General features: G+C 41.2%; 1 protein-coding gene across 1 annotated transcript in view; it reads left to right on the forward strand.

Annotated features, from left to right (window-relative positions):
• KLHL14 (kelch like family member 14) overlaps window positions 1–17,311 on the forward strand; it is a 92,191-nt gene that overhangs the window by 54,715 nt on the left and 20,165 nt on the right. The window contains exon 3 of the mRNA XM_058677054.1: window positions 16,152–16,241. Within this exon, the coding sequence (XP_058533037.1) occupies window positions 16,152–16,241 (90 nt within the window). The remainder of the gene's footprint in view (window positions 1–16,151; window positions 16,242–17,311) is intronic.

The following is a 17,311-nucleotide window of genomic DNA, read 5'->3' on the forward strand; positions in this document are numbered from 1 at the left end:
GAGAGAGATTTCTTATTCAGAAATAGGGTTCCTTAAAAACCTTCCATGCCTTTTCTGCTAAAAGTAGCTGAAATCTCGCTATTCAGGGACTTGGGCCATCTTGTATCTTGCTACCTTTCCACTTCATGGTTCCTTAAACTTCCCTTTGTACTGCAGCCACTCAAAGCTCCCCAGCACCACCCTTTGTACACACAAGTGAGCTTGACTGGAACCCCAGGAGCTCCTCTCTGTCCAATCTCACTCTTCCTTCTCAAGCCCAACACAGATTTACCTGTACTTAATGTTTCCCAAGATAACCAAACACATCATTCTTCTCATGCTGCCTTTCCTTGCACACTGACTTCTATCACATTGTTACTGGTAGTCTACTGTGTGTTAAATTTAGATATGTGTTTAAATTTTCCTCCAACAAATGTGAGCCCCTATCAGGCACTGTATTATTTTATTTGTTTATTTATTTGTTTATTTATAGGCACTGTATTATTTGATGTTTCATGTAAAGCACATAAGAGTATAATATATTGGAATGTTTTTAAAAGCTCAATGGAGAAACAGAATTAAAAGATGTTTGTTTTGGTACAAATTTTTTGAAACCCATGCATTATTTTGTGATATTATTCATTATCCATGAATTTGATATTTGAAATAATATGCTATATGATAAATGATTAAATAAATATATGATTTTTTTATGATATAGATTTATTTATTTGAAAAAGTAACAGAAAAAGAGTGAGAGAAAGGGGAAGAGGAAAGAAAAGAAAGAGGAAGGTGGGGGGAGGGAAAAAGACAGAGAAAGACATCAGAACATTCAAAGCCACCCTGTTCCGGTTCCCTCTCCAAACAGCTACAACAGCCAGCACTGGGCCAGGCTGAAGCCAGAAGCCAGGAATTCCATTCAGATCTCCTGCACAGAGGGCAGGAGGGGGGTCCTTCCTGGGGTGCTTGGGTCACCTGCTGCTGCCTTCCCAGGCACATTAGCAGGGAGCTCCGTGCAAAGCAGCCAGAAAATGATTCAGCATTCCATCAGAGAATGCCAGCATCAAAAGGAGTCACCTCAACCCACAGCGACACAAACACTGATCTCGTCATAAACTTTTTGAAGTCTGTCCAAAATACAAATTTACAATGTTTTACATAAAGAATAAACTTATCTTAAAGGTCCTTTTCCTAGTCTTTTTTTTTTAGGTTTAAAATTTAAATTTATTTTTATTTGAAAGGCAGAATTAGAGATCTTCCATGCACTGATTCACTCCCCGTATGGCTGAAAAGGCCAGGGCTGAGTCAGGCTGAAGCCAGGAGAATGGAACACCATCAGAAGATTCCCCTGTGGGTGGCAGAAGCTCCATCTCCAATGGCTCCCCCAGGCGCATTAGCAGAGCTGGATCAAACTGGAATATAAAAACCAGATGGGGGAGGGGGGCAGAGGAAAGAGTGGCTGCCTCCTGTACCAGTGTCTGGTTGGAGTCCCAGCTACTTCACCTTGGATTTAGCTACCCGTTAAGGTGCACCCTGAAGGTGGAAGTTCTGGATTGAGTTTTGGAATTTGTTCCCTGGAATGCTGGTCTCTCAGGTTTACAGATAGCTTCCTTCCAAACCTTCCTCAGTAACTGAAATAGTCTTTCATGATCTATCTTAACCCTCTAGAACACTAATCACCACTGCCTGGCACACCAGCTCCCTTCTATTTTTCTGCAAAGCAGCACACTCACCAGACTGTTGTATTTGTTATTTACCTGGCTCCCTATGCAAAGAGAAGCACTGCATGGATAAAGAAAGGCAGCGCAACCAGGAGGGACTCTTGGGGGGACGACACAGCAAAAATCCGAGGCTACTCTGGATGAGGGCAAATGCTGACTTTATCAGGGGTCCCTCTGCCTAAAGCACTGGAGGGAGGGGACCTTCCCGAAAAAACCGTTGAGAGCCCGGTGAAAACAGGCCTGCCTGCTCCGAAAGAGAACTTCGAAACCTCAGCAAAGCATGCGTACGCCGAGCTCGGCCTGGACAGCACTTCGCTCGCTCGGGAAGGACCCCTACCGCGAGCACCCCCACCAGATCCAAGACTACAAACTGGAACCGGGCTTCTGGCTTCTGCCGCTGAGTCCTTTCCGACTCCTTTGCCCACATCCAGTAGGGCCCCTCAGTCCTCTTCCTGTTCTGCTGCCGGAACTGAGATTTAGGAGGAAGGATCCCTAGTCATTTTTGGAAATTATTTTATGTTGATAATCTTTACTTAGTTGATTAGGGAACATAGGGTCAAGGGCTACAGGAAAGCGGGTAAAGCCATTGTTTCCACATCATCCACCACATCATCATCATCATCATCATCATCATCATTATTTCTGTATCTGCAGTAAGGGGATAGATAAATAGAGAAGCCCCACCCAGCCTCCCACCCATCCTAGGTCCCTGATGTGGGGCATGCTTCAAGGGTCCTGCTCAAGTGGTTTTGATAGTTCAACAGTTCTGAATTGCTGTCAATCTGACCATTCCAAGCACAATGACACTTCTCCAGAATCCACTGGCTGACATAGTTCACCTTAGAGTCTCCGTTTGCCCAGATTTTCACTGCCAACACATGGCTGGGGTAGATGATTGCTTTGTTCTGTTCCCCATCCTCTGTTGTGATATTAGGTATTCTCTGCAAGTTCCTATGGTCTGCCATAACCTCCATGTGCACCTGGATATGCTCTCCACTGCTTGCAAGAGTGATGCTTCAGTTAAGTTATACAGGCCACCCTCCTTCAGTATCAAGTTGTGGCAACACAGGCCAAATGCTAGCTACCAGGGAAGTTTCAATGCCCACTGCTTAACTGCGGGCTGATGAGGGAAACATCTCCTAGAACATATCCCAATCCTAGAGGAAGAGCAGGCACGCAGGATCAATCACAATGCGAATATTGAGAGCTTCTGATCAATAAGCCTGATCAAAACCAGATTTGCAAGATCATTGTATAGACACAGTCTGAGTTAACTCTCCCACACATGTTTGTTGATGAGAGGCTGACCTTCTCTGGAGGAAATCAACTCTCTTTGATAACTCGGTTCCACCAAGGATCAGGTAGGGTGGAAGAGATAATGCTCTTACTTGCTTGGTATTTTTAGAATCTGGCTGGCTTTTTGCTCTTCAGGACACAACTGCTTTAAAGCTGACTTCGTTTTCTATGAGCTCCTCAGATTTTCATCCATCCAGGGTTCATCTATTGTGAGCCTATTTATGAAAACTCCCACTCCACAATGATTTAAGTACCATAAAGATGCTATACAGATCACTTTGAATTAACAGTTAATTTTGGGTCAGGATCAAAACTCTGGCCAGCCAAGTTTCCAGAACACAAGTATAGAGAATGGAAAGGCCTGGATGTCATTATCTCACCATATCCCGCCAAAGTACAGGGACACAACAGGTGCCAAAGATTCATATACATTCATAAGTATATTCATGAATTCTGCTTAATATTCAGGGAGTGTCTAGCTTTGCCAATGGGAAAAAAATGTTGCTCAAAACACCCATTTGTCATTTTGCACTAAATGTCTTTCTTTCTACCTGCCTACGTGTGGTTGGTTCTGCACATTTCCCAGGACTACAATTGTAGAGTTTCCTCCCAAGGTGGCTGCTGGTGACTTTTCTCAGCTGTAACCCCGAGCTCCTCTCCAAGAATCATAGCTGCATTTGAGCTTCACTTGTATGTTGACTCAGTAAAATCTTGACACCCTAGTCCATCCCAGTGGACTGGACACAACATGTACACAGAGATGTACCACACCTGTGTGTACATGCCATATACACATGCACACACCATGAACTCGCCACTGGAGAACATACAGTAAGCTCCTTGGAATCTTTAGAGCAGATTATCCTTTAAAGTCAAATCAGCAAGAGCAAATGTGAAGAAAGAAGAACATAATAATTCTGACAATGCCATAGACTGCTTACAGAGCGAGCGAGTGTCTCCACATGCTGGGAGAGACTGAACTGGAGTTTGGGAACACCGAATTGTCTAAGAGTGCTCCAGAAGACAATCTGAGGAGGGGAACTGGATAACTGTTAAAATGTATGGTATAGATAAATGGCCAATTTTTTAATGGCTCCATTTTCCCTAACATTTTCTGGACTGCAATAAAATGATTGCTTTTGTAATAATTAGTGATTTTATAAATAAATCTAATAATCCCTTTTTAGGGAAAAAAGCAAGATAATATCACAGGGTCTAGCGTAACTTAGTACACAAAAGGAATTCAGTAAGCATTTGTGGCACTGGGGTAACTTCACTAATAATGACTTGCGCTTCCTTGACAGGTTGGGGAAAGCAATCTTCAGTCATGTGATTCAGCCTATACCTCACTTTCTTCCTAAAACTGTTTTTAAATATTTATTCTTAGTTGAAAGAGTCATACACATACACACACGAGAGAGAGAGAAAATCTTCAATCCACGAGTTCACTTCTCATATAACTGCAATGGTGAAGGGTTGAGCCTGTCCAAAGCTGGAAGCCAGGAGAATCTTCCAGGTCTCCCACATAAGCATAGGGGTCCAAAGCCTTGGGCCATTCTCTGCTGCTTTCCCAATTCATAAGCAGAGAGCTGGATTGGAAATGGAGCAGCCAAAACTTGAACTGGTGTCCATATAGGATGTGGCATTGTGAGTGGAGGATTAGCCTGATATGCCTCCACATAGGCCCCAATCCTGAAATTTTAATCATTTCCTGGGATGGCTGCAGAGGCTGGTCCAAGGCCTTGCACCCCTGTACCCACATGGGAGACCTAGAAGAGGCACCTAGTTTCAGATCAGTTCAGTGCCAGCCATGGAGGCCATCTGGGGAGTAAACTAGCAGATCTTGCTCACTCTGTTTTTCTCTCAATCCCTCTCTTTCTATAACTCTGCCATTCAAACAAAAACAACATTAGTCTTTTTTAAAGTGATTTTTTCTAAAATAGACTAATTATCAAATCATGAATTTTAACTAGCATTTAGTTTCTAATATTGGTAATGTGTGATCTATATTAGCATGCATTTTTTACACATTCGAGCTTCCTAGCCCACTTCTACTTCTTTCCTTCTGCCCTCAATAGCTTAAGGCAAACAGACCATTAGCCCATATGGGTAAAAGTTCATGTTCCAACTGTTCCACTTCCAAGCCAGGTCCCTGCCAATGCCCTGAGAATGACAGAGATGTCCCAAGTGTTTGGGGCCCTGCCACCCACATGGGAGACCTAGATGAAGCTCCCAGCCCCAGCCATTGAGGCCATCTGGGGTGTGAACCAATGCAAAGAGAAGACAATTCTCTTTCTCTCCCCACAATTCCCCCACCCCACAACTTCTGTCTCCATCTCTCTACAATTCTCACTTCCAAAATAAAGTAATAGATCTTTAAAAAAAAAGAAATGTGCAATCATTTGTAAGACAGAATAATATTAATCTTTTAAAAAGATTTCACATTTCATTCTAAAGACTTCATTCTTTCCAAAGGTGAAAATAAAACTATTTTTACATTTTAATCTGTCAGAATGTATTCAAAATTAGTTGATATTGTAACAACAAAAATTGATAAATGCAACAGTAAAAACTTTTAGTTCACATTAAGACTTAGAAAGTCAGTTATGCTTAAACAGCTAACATAAGTGTTGTTTTAAATCACTTTACTCTCATTTGTTATTAGCGCTTACCCAAAATCAGTGTTCAGAGCTAAAACTGTAAATGAACAAAGATTTCTTAAAAGCTTTTTGACCTTGGCATGACGGTGCTATGATAGCTACTGAAAGAAGAACATGTCCTTGAAGATCCTACACATCTCCTTTACTGAAACTGGCTGACACATGTGTTGCCTAGGATAACGTCTCTCCCAGAAGCCAGAAAATTCTCATCCAAGGAAAATTCCATGCTTTCTACTCTATTCTTCATTCAACTCTTCTTGTGTCTGTCACTGTTTTTTTGAATGTATCTATTCTTATTGGAAAGTCAGATATACAGAAAGGAGGAGAGACAGAGAGGAAGATCTTCCATCCACTGATTCACTCCCCAAGTGGCTGCCATGAACAAACAGCTGAGCCGATCCGAAGTCAGAAACCTAGAGCTTCTTCCGGGTCTCCCATGTGGGCACAGGGTTCCAAGGCTTTGGACTGTCCTCTACTGCTGTCCCAGGCCACAAGCAGAGAGCTGGATGGGAAGCAGGATCACTGGGACATGAACTGTCACCCATTTGGGATCCCAGCGCATGCAAGGCGAGGACTTCAGCCACAAGGCTATCATCCTTTATATCTTCTGAAGAAGTAAATTTCATAGTCTCTTTCAGCTAACATTCATGTATGCCACTGACACTTACGGGTCATTTATATTTCTAATAATTATGCTAGGCGTCAAAGTTATAAGGATGCTAGGATCTAGTTAGTACTACGTGCTAGATTTTGTACTCAGCACAAAACTACAGAGGTAGCAAAGTCTGGCCTCAGGGAGTTCAAAGATCTTCTCAGGGTGGCAATCAAGGACAAGCAATCTTAACATACTCTGCCACCACCTCGTTAGCCATTAGAGTTAAGGCATGCATTTATTCCAATAGCTGCATAGAATTTAGTTGTTACATAAGGTTCAGGAGACCTCTTCCTTTCCTCTCGTGTAAGCTAAAACAAAGAAAGAAGCCATCCTGATCATTATACGGCCTCCTAAAACTCATATCAATATGTATTCTTTCAGATATATAATCTTGAATTCACTTACTCTAGTGTGTGCAGAATGAATTATGAATGAAGCAGAAAGTGATTCCAAACCTTGTTTATCTTCTCACTGTATTTAGAACATTCACATCTCTTCATAGGTTCCATTTCCCCTACTATCTGTCCATAGCTGTCTAATCATACTCAAACACACAAATTATTTATGTATTTATATCTTGGACCTGGGGAGGGTGGGAGATTGGATGGGCCTTCTCCCTTAATACCCACCTTTAAAAATGAAGGAAACAATATGGAAATAATAGTCTTACCCACTTCCCTATAGCCCTTGAACCTTTTTTACCCTAATTAACTATGTAAAGATTGTTAAAAATATAATAAAAAGAGAGAAATAAATAAATAATATATCTTGTCATTGTAGTACAGTCCCAGTATAACATAAAGAAAGTAACAGAGCCCAGCACAGTAGCCTAACGGATAACGTCGTCACCTTATACACACCAGGATCCCATATGGTTGCAGGTTGTAATCCTGGCGGTCCCGCTTCCCATCCAGCTTCCTGCTAGTATCCCGGAAGGGCAGTCAAAGATGGCCCAAAGCCTTGGGACCCTGCACCCATGTGGGACACCCAGAAGAGGCTCCGGGCTCCTGGCTTCTGATTGGCTCAGCACAGCTCCGGCCATTGTGGCTACTTGGGGAGTGAATCATCAGATGGAAGATCTTCTCTGTCTCTCCTCCTCTCTGTATATCTGACTTCACAATAAAAAGTAAATAATTATTTAAACATGCATATTTATATAAATATGTATTATATATTATAATATTATATATATACAAATGTAACAGAACCTTTCTATGGATTGTACAGATTCAATAATGTCAACCACCTGTTAAGCTGGAAAATGTTTCATTGTATCTCTCTTTCCAGAAATGCACTGACCAACTAGCTAGATCTTTACAGAAGGACTTGTAGCACTCTACTAAGTAGTAAACTTTTAAAACTTATATTTCTCAAATGTATTTACTATGAAATTGTTTTAAATCTTAGAACCTGATAATAAGAAATGTTCATTCAATATTACTGTAGTGAGGCATCTTCCTTTTGGATTATATTTGTTTTCAATAGCATGTAATTGCTATTTGAATTTGTTTCAATGAATAAGTATTTCACAAACATATATTCTGGCAATAGCATGTTTCCAAGATGTCATTTATTTTACCTGTTTAGATAACTCTCCAGAAAATATTTTAGAAGCAGAAATCATGTAACTACGTAACATAAATTATATCAAGAACTCAAAGCACAAGAGGAAAATGTATAGAATGCAAATGGGTTGCAAATGTATGAAAAGCTGCTCAATCACCGTTATGATTTTTTAAAGGCAAATTTAATCTTCAATTAGATACCAACTGTTTACCTACAGTATGGGCAAAGATGCAAATGAAAAAGGGGCAAAACATGACTATTCCCACCAAAATCTAAACTATATTCATTCTTTAGTCCAGAAGTATCACTTGAAGGGATTCATGTGAGACAAGCTCGTGTGTGTACGTGTGTGTACGTGTGTGTATGTGTGTGCGCGTTCGCGCCGCATCTCCAGGTACATCTGATACGATCCAGGCCTATTTACAATTGCAGGAACCTTCAACACATGTCCCCTTTCTCTCTTACTGTGCATTCAACACAGTTAAACCTCCCTCATGCCTCATCTAGACCAGGAATGAGATGCTTCCAGCCTTCCCGTGTTCCCCCTCTCACTCCTATAATACTGATAGCACAGGAGTGATATGTATATATGTATATATTATATTTGGAAGGTAGAGATACAGAGAGAAAGACAGACACTTCCCCAAACACCTGCAACAGTGCGGCTATAAACAGGCAAAACCCAGCCGTTCAGTCTAGGTCTCTCATGTGGCTGGTAGGAACCCAAGCACTTGACTCCTCAATTGCTGCCTTCCACGATACACATCAGCAGGAAGCTGAAAATGGGATCAGAGCTGGGACTCAGACCAAAGCACTCTGATTTGGGATGTGGGCATCTAACAGCAGCCCCAAGAGTGATGTTTTGGAATGTAAGTGATGTGTCATTTTGCTGCTTACACTCCTCTAATGCCTTTTTCAGATGCTTGTAATAAAATGCACCCCACTTCTCTTGGCTCAGAGAGATCTACGTACCAGTTTCTTCTGGCCTCCTCACTTCATCCCTTACCTCTTTAATGCTTCCCCTTGCTGCTCCCAACACACAGTCTTTCTCCTTACTTCTCAGTCATAGCCAATCAATTCCCCTTCTGGACTCCAGCCTGGATTCTTTCTTTGTATTCTGCAATGGATGACTTCCTCTCACCCTTCACATTCTGTGCAAATGTCATTCCCTGGAGAGGCCTTTCTTAACCACCCCAAGCAGAGTAATAGCCAGACCTTCATTCTCTACATCATCCCTTTTGATTTTTTTCTTTATATCATCTCTCATTATCTGGCTGTATTCCTCTTTGTTTATGTGCCATGTTATACATGTTCTATGAGAGCAGGGACATTGTCTATTACATTCACTACTGTGTCATCAGCAAAAGTGCTGAGATGTTTGTTCAATTAATAAATGACTATGTGAAGGGCAAGTGATGAATTACAGGACACACATCTAATGGAACAGAGTGCAGCAACAGACAATGCCAGTGTTATCTTCAGACACCCCTGAAACATTGCACTGATGTGGCCTCAGCCTCCTTCCCAGGCCTTGCCTCAGATCCATCGGTCATTGGTTCTTTTTTTTTTATTTTTTAAAAATTAATTACATTGCATTATGTGACAGTTTTATAGGTACTGGGATTCCCCCAACCTTTCCCCAAACCCTCCTCCCATACTGGATTCCTCCACCTTGTTGCATAAACACAGTTCAAGTTCAGTTGAGATTCTTTCATTGCAAGCATATACCAAGCATAGAGTCCAGCATCTTATTGTCCAGATAAGTTCGACAGCTTGTTGGGGAGACCTTCTCTGGTCTGTGGGTAGAGCCAGCAGAGTATCGTCCCAATCAATTAAAAGCTCCAACATAACATCAGCAACAATTTACAACGTTATGGAATTAATTGACAAAGTATTAAGTAACCAGTATGTTAAAAAAAAATGCAAGTTCTTAACCACCTCCTGTGACTACTTCATTGACATTTCAATTTTTGTTTATATACAACCGGGTTCTATACATGTTAAAATGGCTGTACATTACTATTCAGCTGTCTCGTGTCTATTCTCATTATAATATTTAGCATTTTATAGGATTGAAGCATAATTTTGCTGAACCTGGCTTTCTTTCTGGTAATCTAGACTGCCATATAACTAACAAGACATATGTCAACAGTTTAGGTGCACAACAGTTTTAGGAGGGGTGTGCAGAGAAATCCTCAACACCCCAGTGAGGAGTAACTAATCTTTGTGTCCCACCTAGTAATGTATAAGTGAATCCATGCTGACCGTTTCCTGTCTGATTCTAAGCTTTCCTTGTTGTTCTTTGTCTATCTATTCTAGATTTTTTTGTTTGGTTATTTGTTTAGAGCAATCCTGATGGTCATTGCAAGAGAGGGTGGGAACCCCAAGTTGGAACCAAGCGAGCACCAGAGAGAGCTCCTCTCCCTAGACCCGAAGGAAGTTTACTGTTCTTCTGTTTCTGCGGACTGTTCAGGGCTCCTGGCTGTTGTTCTGATAACCTTGGATCCTATGAGGAAGGATTTGGACTTCTTCGATCCCTTGTGGTAGATCCAAGCGGGAGTGGATGACCTCAGAGTTCTTAGCCTCCGAAGGCACTCCCTGTGGTCTCCTTGGCTGTTGGGATGTAGTCCTTGGAGCTCGTACTGATAGTCCTTGGTGAGGATCTGGGAGTCTTCAAGGTTGGGATACAAGCCTCCTCCTGTCCTTCTACTCCACTCTGGGGTTCCCCCGCTCTGTGCATAGGTCATTGGTTCTTACTGTACTCAGTCACCCCAAGCCTGCACTTCAAGTCTTTCGCATTTGCCCCTTCTGTTTCTACACTATGCGTGGCTCCGTTTTTCACTTCAATCACTTCTCTACCTAAAAAAGCTTTATCAACCACTTTCGAACTCCTCACTCTTATCCTTCTTTCCTCCACAAACATCTTGAACTCCTAGTTGAAATGGATTTTTGATTCACTTTCCTTCATTGTCATCTGAAGTAAAAGAATCTAGTTGTGTATGTGTATGTATTATGTGTGTCCTCTGGCTAGGCTTTCCCTAGATTTTGCTCACCATGACTTTCCAAGCAGGTTCAACATTACCTGGCATGACATAGCTACAAACCAAGTATTTGATTATAGGGGAATGAAAAAATAAATGAACTCTTTAGTGCAAATAAAGCAGAGTGCCAAATAGTGTGTCTGCAGTGTGCTGATGCCAGTTGCATTCAATGAAATGTCTCATAAATACAACCTCCCTGGAAGGAAAATCCAAGAGTACAGCAGCAGTGACAGCCCTTGGCTAGCAGAGTGAAAGGTGGGATGGCCATTTGATTCAGTAATGAGCAAGATGGCCTACACCCCATATCAGAATGCTTGGGTTTGAGTCCCAGCTCCTCTTCCAATATCAGCTTTCTGCTAATGCACATCCTGGGAGGCAGCAGGTGATGGCTTAAACACTTGGATCCCTGCCACCCACACAGGAAACCCCAATGGAATTCTGTGCTCCTGGCTTCACAGTAGAGATCTAGCTACTGCAGGCATTTGGGAATGAGCCAGCAGATGCAGAACGTCTAAATTTCAAACAAAATGAAAAATAAGGAAATGACATTTAAAAAAAAGAAAAAAAAACTAGAGAGCAGGGAAATGAGGGAGACTTTTATGGATATAGTTTTTTTTTCACACACAATTTAAGAAGGTTGTCATATTTGGACAGTTTTAGAAGGCACTTTTCAATGTTCCATCTCAATGATAAACATTCCATAACCATCACTTAGCAATCCTGTATTCTTGGCATAGCCCTATGTACTCTCTTGTTTGAATGTTCATGAAAATTTGTGAGTTGTGAAAGATCCCTATACTTTCTGCTTGAAGAGATATAAAATCTGGGAGGAGAAAGACCAGGGTGAACCTCTAGTTAACTAAGGCTTCCATAAATACAAACAAGTCCACCAGGAAAATGGCCTCTTTACCCAAGATACTGTTTCAAGGTTAAACTCTGTCTTCCTTGTTTAAAAACTGTAATAAAAATCCTATGTCAGTGGTCTCCAACCACACTTCACAGACTGCATTGCTCGGTGCTTCTCTGAGTTCATCAAATGTCCACTGCACGAAAGCCAACTACATATCTGAATATTTAGATTTATAGGAAAAAGACCAAAGGAACATCTCTTTAAACATCAGACTAGAACCACATTTCGAATATGTTTCAATATAAAAAAATTATAAACAAGTTTCAAAAGCCCTGTCAGTGAACACTCATGTAATGACTTGCTGGTTGGATGAACATACCTATTGAAAATCATCAGAGTGAGATGGATAAGAGCGTGGGTTGGGGTCCAGATATCCCCATGTTTAGTTTCTGTCTGTGCCATCCGTTAGCTGAGTATGACCTTCAACAAGTGACTTCTCCTCTCAAAGCCTCAGTACTTCTTGCAGAAATAAGATGGAGTGGCAATGCCCCCTTTGTAGTCAGTCACATGAAATGAAAGATGTTGTGTAAGTGGAGATACAGAATCTACCCTATATTCTGTCAGATAATCTCAAGTATAATTTTTTCACTTAATTTCTGCTTGCCTGAATAGAAGAAAATAGAACAGCATGAACAAAATGCAGATGTTGTAATATTTCCAAAGAAACATCAGAGGTAATCAGATAATTATATAGTTAATTTACATATACACGACACATAATAAATGTTGGATAAATGGTAGTTATTACTGTGAAAAATAACACATCATATTCTAAACATTTGACTTCCCATTTTCACATTCAGAAAGAACAAGTTTGTGCATAATATACCAAGACATTTTAGTGCACTGGTTCAGGGAGGGGTGAAAGGCTTTCTGTAGCTGAGATTTTTATGGCCTTAAAATTATGGAAAACAATTAGCAGGTGTATAATTGTGGCAGAGTCAGCTTGTAACTGTTGCTAACATCTATTTCATGTGTGATGAATAGTCATTCCACAGAGTAAACACCACACTATTCTCTCCAAGTCTATTTTATAGTATTACCTGCGTCCTGCTGTCTAAATTAAAAATACTACATTTAAACGTCTTAACTCCTTCATTTAGAGTAGAATATCTGCTGCTTGGAGTGGGAAAAACTAAACTGGTTTAAATTGCTTCAAATTTAAGAGACATCAGATGACCAACACTCACTTTATTTCCCTGTGCTCCTCTGCTTCTGGTGCTGCTAGTTGCTTGATAAAGTTGAGAATTTGCATAAAGGACCTTATAAACACGTGTTATGAGATTTTAAATCTGATTTGAAAGTGCCTCTCTCCTACTCCCTCTGAGTAAAGTGACCTTTTTAAATGGAGGGAAGTGGGTTTAGATGACAGTCATGATGAATGCGGTCATGTTCACTCAATAAAATAAGGCCCAGTGCATTTGAGGATAAATCAGTGAAATGTACAGCCCCACCTGTCTGTCTCCATCATTCATTTCCACTGTCACTTTCACAGTGGCTGATGGATCACAGTTGCTGTAAAATTAGACAGCCTTTAATCTCATTTCATCCTGATTAGCTTCTTTCCCCTTTCCCTCTAACTCACTGACTGACACGCTAAAAACTCACATGAGGCTGTAGATGAACCTGAGCACACACCTCCTCTGCTGCCAGGCTGCGCGGTAGGTGTCCACCTCAGGAGAATTCTGGACAGGAGCAGGTGAATGTTTGCTGTTACTCAGAACCAATCAATGTGGTGCCCAGTGCCATTTTAAGCACACTGTTCTCACTCACTGTCTTGTTTATTTTGCTTCTCTATGCATTTCTTCAGAAGTCAAAGACATTATGTATTTTACATTTCAGACACCGTTTGAATATTGATTTGTACCCTGATAAATGTGGAGCATTTTACATGCAGAATAACTTCAAGAAGTTATTTGTAGATATTTGCAGTCTCCTAATTCACTGTAATAATTCAGGAGATACAATAATTCAGGGATGAGAAAACCAAAACGTTCAGGCAAGATATACAGCATGCAGGTTTTATTGTGAAAATTAATGTATAGACAAATGAGAGTACCTTCACGCAGATTGTACATTAACACTTCAAAGACCTTCTTTCCCCTTATTTTGAAGAGTTCAGTAGTTAGCTTAGTGCAATCATGTCATTTGTTTGCAGAAAGCATAACAATAGGGGTAATCGAATGAGAAAGAGGCTTAAAAATAAATCATGTATTATTTCTTTCACTTAATTTCTGCTTGCCTGAGTGGGAATAAATGAATGGCAAGAACAAAATACAAGTGTTAAATTTTCAGAGGTTGTGCAGTATTATGAAGCTGGATGTCTGACTAAAGAGAATATAATTTTTCATTATTTAAAAGACTTAGGCTGACCAGAAGGTTAAAATAAGTCTTTGCAGCACAGTGACAACTGGAGTGAGTTGAAGGCAGCTTATGGCCTGTACCCTATTGCTACATCCCCTGTGCCTTGATGCATACAGATGACACTGCTATCAAGGTTTAGACTGACCAAAGACCATCACAGGGAAACAAGGGCAGCACCAGGCTGCTCCCAACAGCACATTGTGCATCCTGATTCTATTTTCAAATTTTGGAACCAACATCAGAATACAAATCAGTCAATGAGTTAATGTATTAAAAGGATGTTTACAACATACTTAAGCCTAGTCACTCAATGAGCCCAATATACACTTCTGTACCACAATGAATTTTAAGTGATGCCTGCAGGATCTTGAAGGTTAAACACATTTTCCAAATAGATAAACTGAGGACTACTGAAGAGCTAAAGGACATCCCTGAAGCTGTTTCATGGGCCACACAGACCACTGCATATCTATTTCCCATTTTATCACCAAATCAGGGGTATGTGTACCAACAGGCATTCCCTGGTTGATACAGGTTCAAAAAGAATAAATATTCACAGAACAGATAATACATTGCTAGTTACGGAACAAAAACTAGTAAAATCCTTGGTTCAAAAGCCTCATAATCTTATTTGCTATTTCAGAAACTGGGCTCTAGGTCTCAAAGCTATGCCTATTCTTATCGTTGTTATTTGTATATCTTAACTACATAGGCACTGAGAAAAAAAATTTTTTTCAAAAAAAGGAATAAGAGGTATATATCACCCAAAATAAGTCAGGTGTGAGATAGGCTCTCTTTTTCTCTGCCTCTGCATTGGCAGAAGAGCACAGGGTAAGAGTTGGCTGGGACTCATATTGATTTCCCACTGCACTGGTTTCTTAAGTGCTCTGTTGATCCATGTCAAGCAATAAGTTCCCTGCCTGAACATGCACATCACCTCCCCATTTGTCCTCACCTAGATTTAAGGTGCCCATATGATGAGCTGAACAAGGACATCATTTTTCCTACTGGTGTCACTGGGCCCAAACCACGGCATGTGATGCAATAACTAATGTCAGGTGCGTGTATATTCAACATATGATGATAGCCAAACCTAACCCCAGGTGGCATGCAGAGAAGGGTGTTCTAAGATGTACCCTGTGACTCCCCAAAGCAGACACAAGAGAAAAAATATGGAGAAACTCCAGTTCCTTGAATATCATGCACCCCCATCAATCCCATTCCCACCCACTCACAGCCACTCTATTTGAGCAGGGAGACAGGAGAGCTGAGGAAAAAAGGATATTTGTGATATTTCTGACAGTTTTCATCTTTGTTACAGAAGAGCTCCTAAGCAGATAGATAGAAAATGTGTGATTGTGCTGCTAATGACATTGTACAGGAAATTAAGCGTATACATTTGGAGGAGGCATTAAATCAGCAGGACCTTAATTTAAAAACTTAAAATTGTATGGAAATTCAGCTTGCTCACTGCTGTGGAATAAAAAGCTACCAAGCACCCAAGTCTGTTTATGGAAAGAATGCCAGCAAACCACTTGGGCAGAGCACGTGAGTGACTGAGGATACACAGGCTGAGTTCTTCCCAGCAGTAGCCCCTCAGCTCTGACCAATGGGATGTCACTCACTGTTTCAGAATGCCCTCCCCATGGGTAGGCAGGTGGAAAGAACTTGCAAATGGCAAGCAGCATGACAGGCTGTTGTTGACTAATCTGTGAAATAACATCATGTAAAATTCATCAGAAGGGGTGGGGTTTGAATTCACCAGGACGCACCACTGAGCAGCTAGGTGGGGCTGTCTGCCTGGCTGGCTGGGGGGTTGCTGTGCTGCCACCTGCGCTGTTTTAGTCCCTCGGAACGCTTTTCACTTGGTGTGCTCGCTGGTGAAGCACATAACTAGTATAGCAAGGTCTTACGTCCCCAGATTTCATACGTCTTTTTTTTTTGTTTTCTTATTTCCAGTTATGCCATACAACAGTGCCCACCACTGCGTCGTGGAGGTGGAAAACTTCTTGTTCGTGCTGGGTGGAGAGGACCAATGGAATCCAAATGGTAACTGTTGAGCAGCCTCATTGAAGATGCTCAAGAAGTACATGTGGGCCACAGGGCCTTAAGAGCAGTCCATGTTGTATTATGGAAAAATGTGTATTTCTCAGGAGCTGGAACGGGTGTGGTAGTCAGGAAGTTGGGCCGACAGCTGGAGGGTGGGTCAGTTGTTGAGCTAACAGAATATATATGCAGCACAGCATTCACTCATTAACTTCTCTGGGGATTTGACTTCACAGCACTACCACAACCTTCTCTTGATCCATCCCCTGATGAATGCCACCAGCACAAACTTCCTAGAGGCTGTAGCAGTTAAGAATCCTCACCACCTTCCCCACTTCTTTCTTCCCATTTTAGTAAAAAGCAATAAACTTGCAATAAATAATCATTATCTTCAATTGCCCTGTCCAGAACTTCAGCTAGTGTTACTGAGAGGTTTGCTATCTGCAGCCTCCTGCTGCAAGTGCCTGCTCTCTAGGTTAACCACCATCCTCCCCACTGACACGATGGAACCTGTTCACATGCTTCTCAAGCCAGTTGCTAGTACACTGTGTCTTGCAGACTATGCAAAATTATCAGGATATTTTTGGATAGTGTGCACAGAAAGGAGGAGTTGGCAGTTGTAGCCTTTGTGTAACAGAGACAATTATGACTGACAAACCATACAACAGCTTGCAGGTACACATTTTTATTTTAAAAGCCCAGAACATCCTGCCAAAATTGTATATACTGCATATATTTTATTGTGAATACTCTTCCTTCAGCATCTGCACCAAGGCAAATGACGGAAAATTGTCACATCTGTTCACTGTAGGAAATCTTAAAGGAATACAGTCCAAGAACATTTCCTCTAAAAAAGGGGGACCATCCTTACTAAGGCCTGCAGCTTTGTTGTGCCAGATCCTCCAGTGTTGAAAGCACAAAGTCCCCTGACTTTGTGAAGACCAGATTTGAAAAGAGCCAAAGCATGATATTCAATCTCTCTCCTCTAACTGACCTTTGCAATGAGTGATCAGTCATCAGAAAACTCTGAAGTACATGCAGTCCACTGCAAAATCCTCATTTGCTGTTTAATT

This window comes from Ochotona princeps, chromosome 18 (genome assembly GCF_030435755.1).
Source record: "Ochotona princeps isolate mOchPri1 chromosome 18, mOchPri1.hap1, whole genome shotgun sequence".
In the NCBI taxonomy this organism is placed as follows: domain Eukaryota; kingdom Metazoa; phylum Chordata; class Mammalia; order Lagomorpha; family Ochotonidae; genus Ochotona; species Ochotona princeps.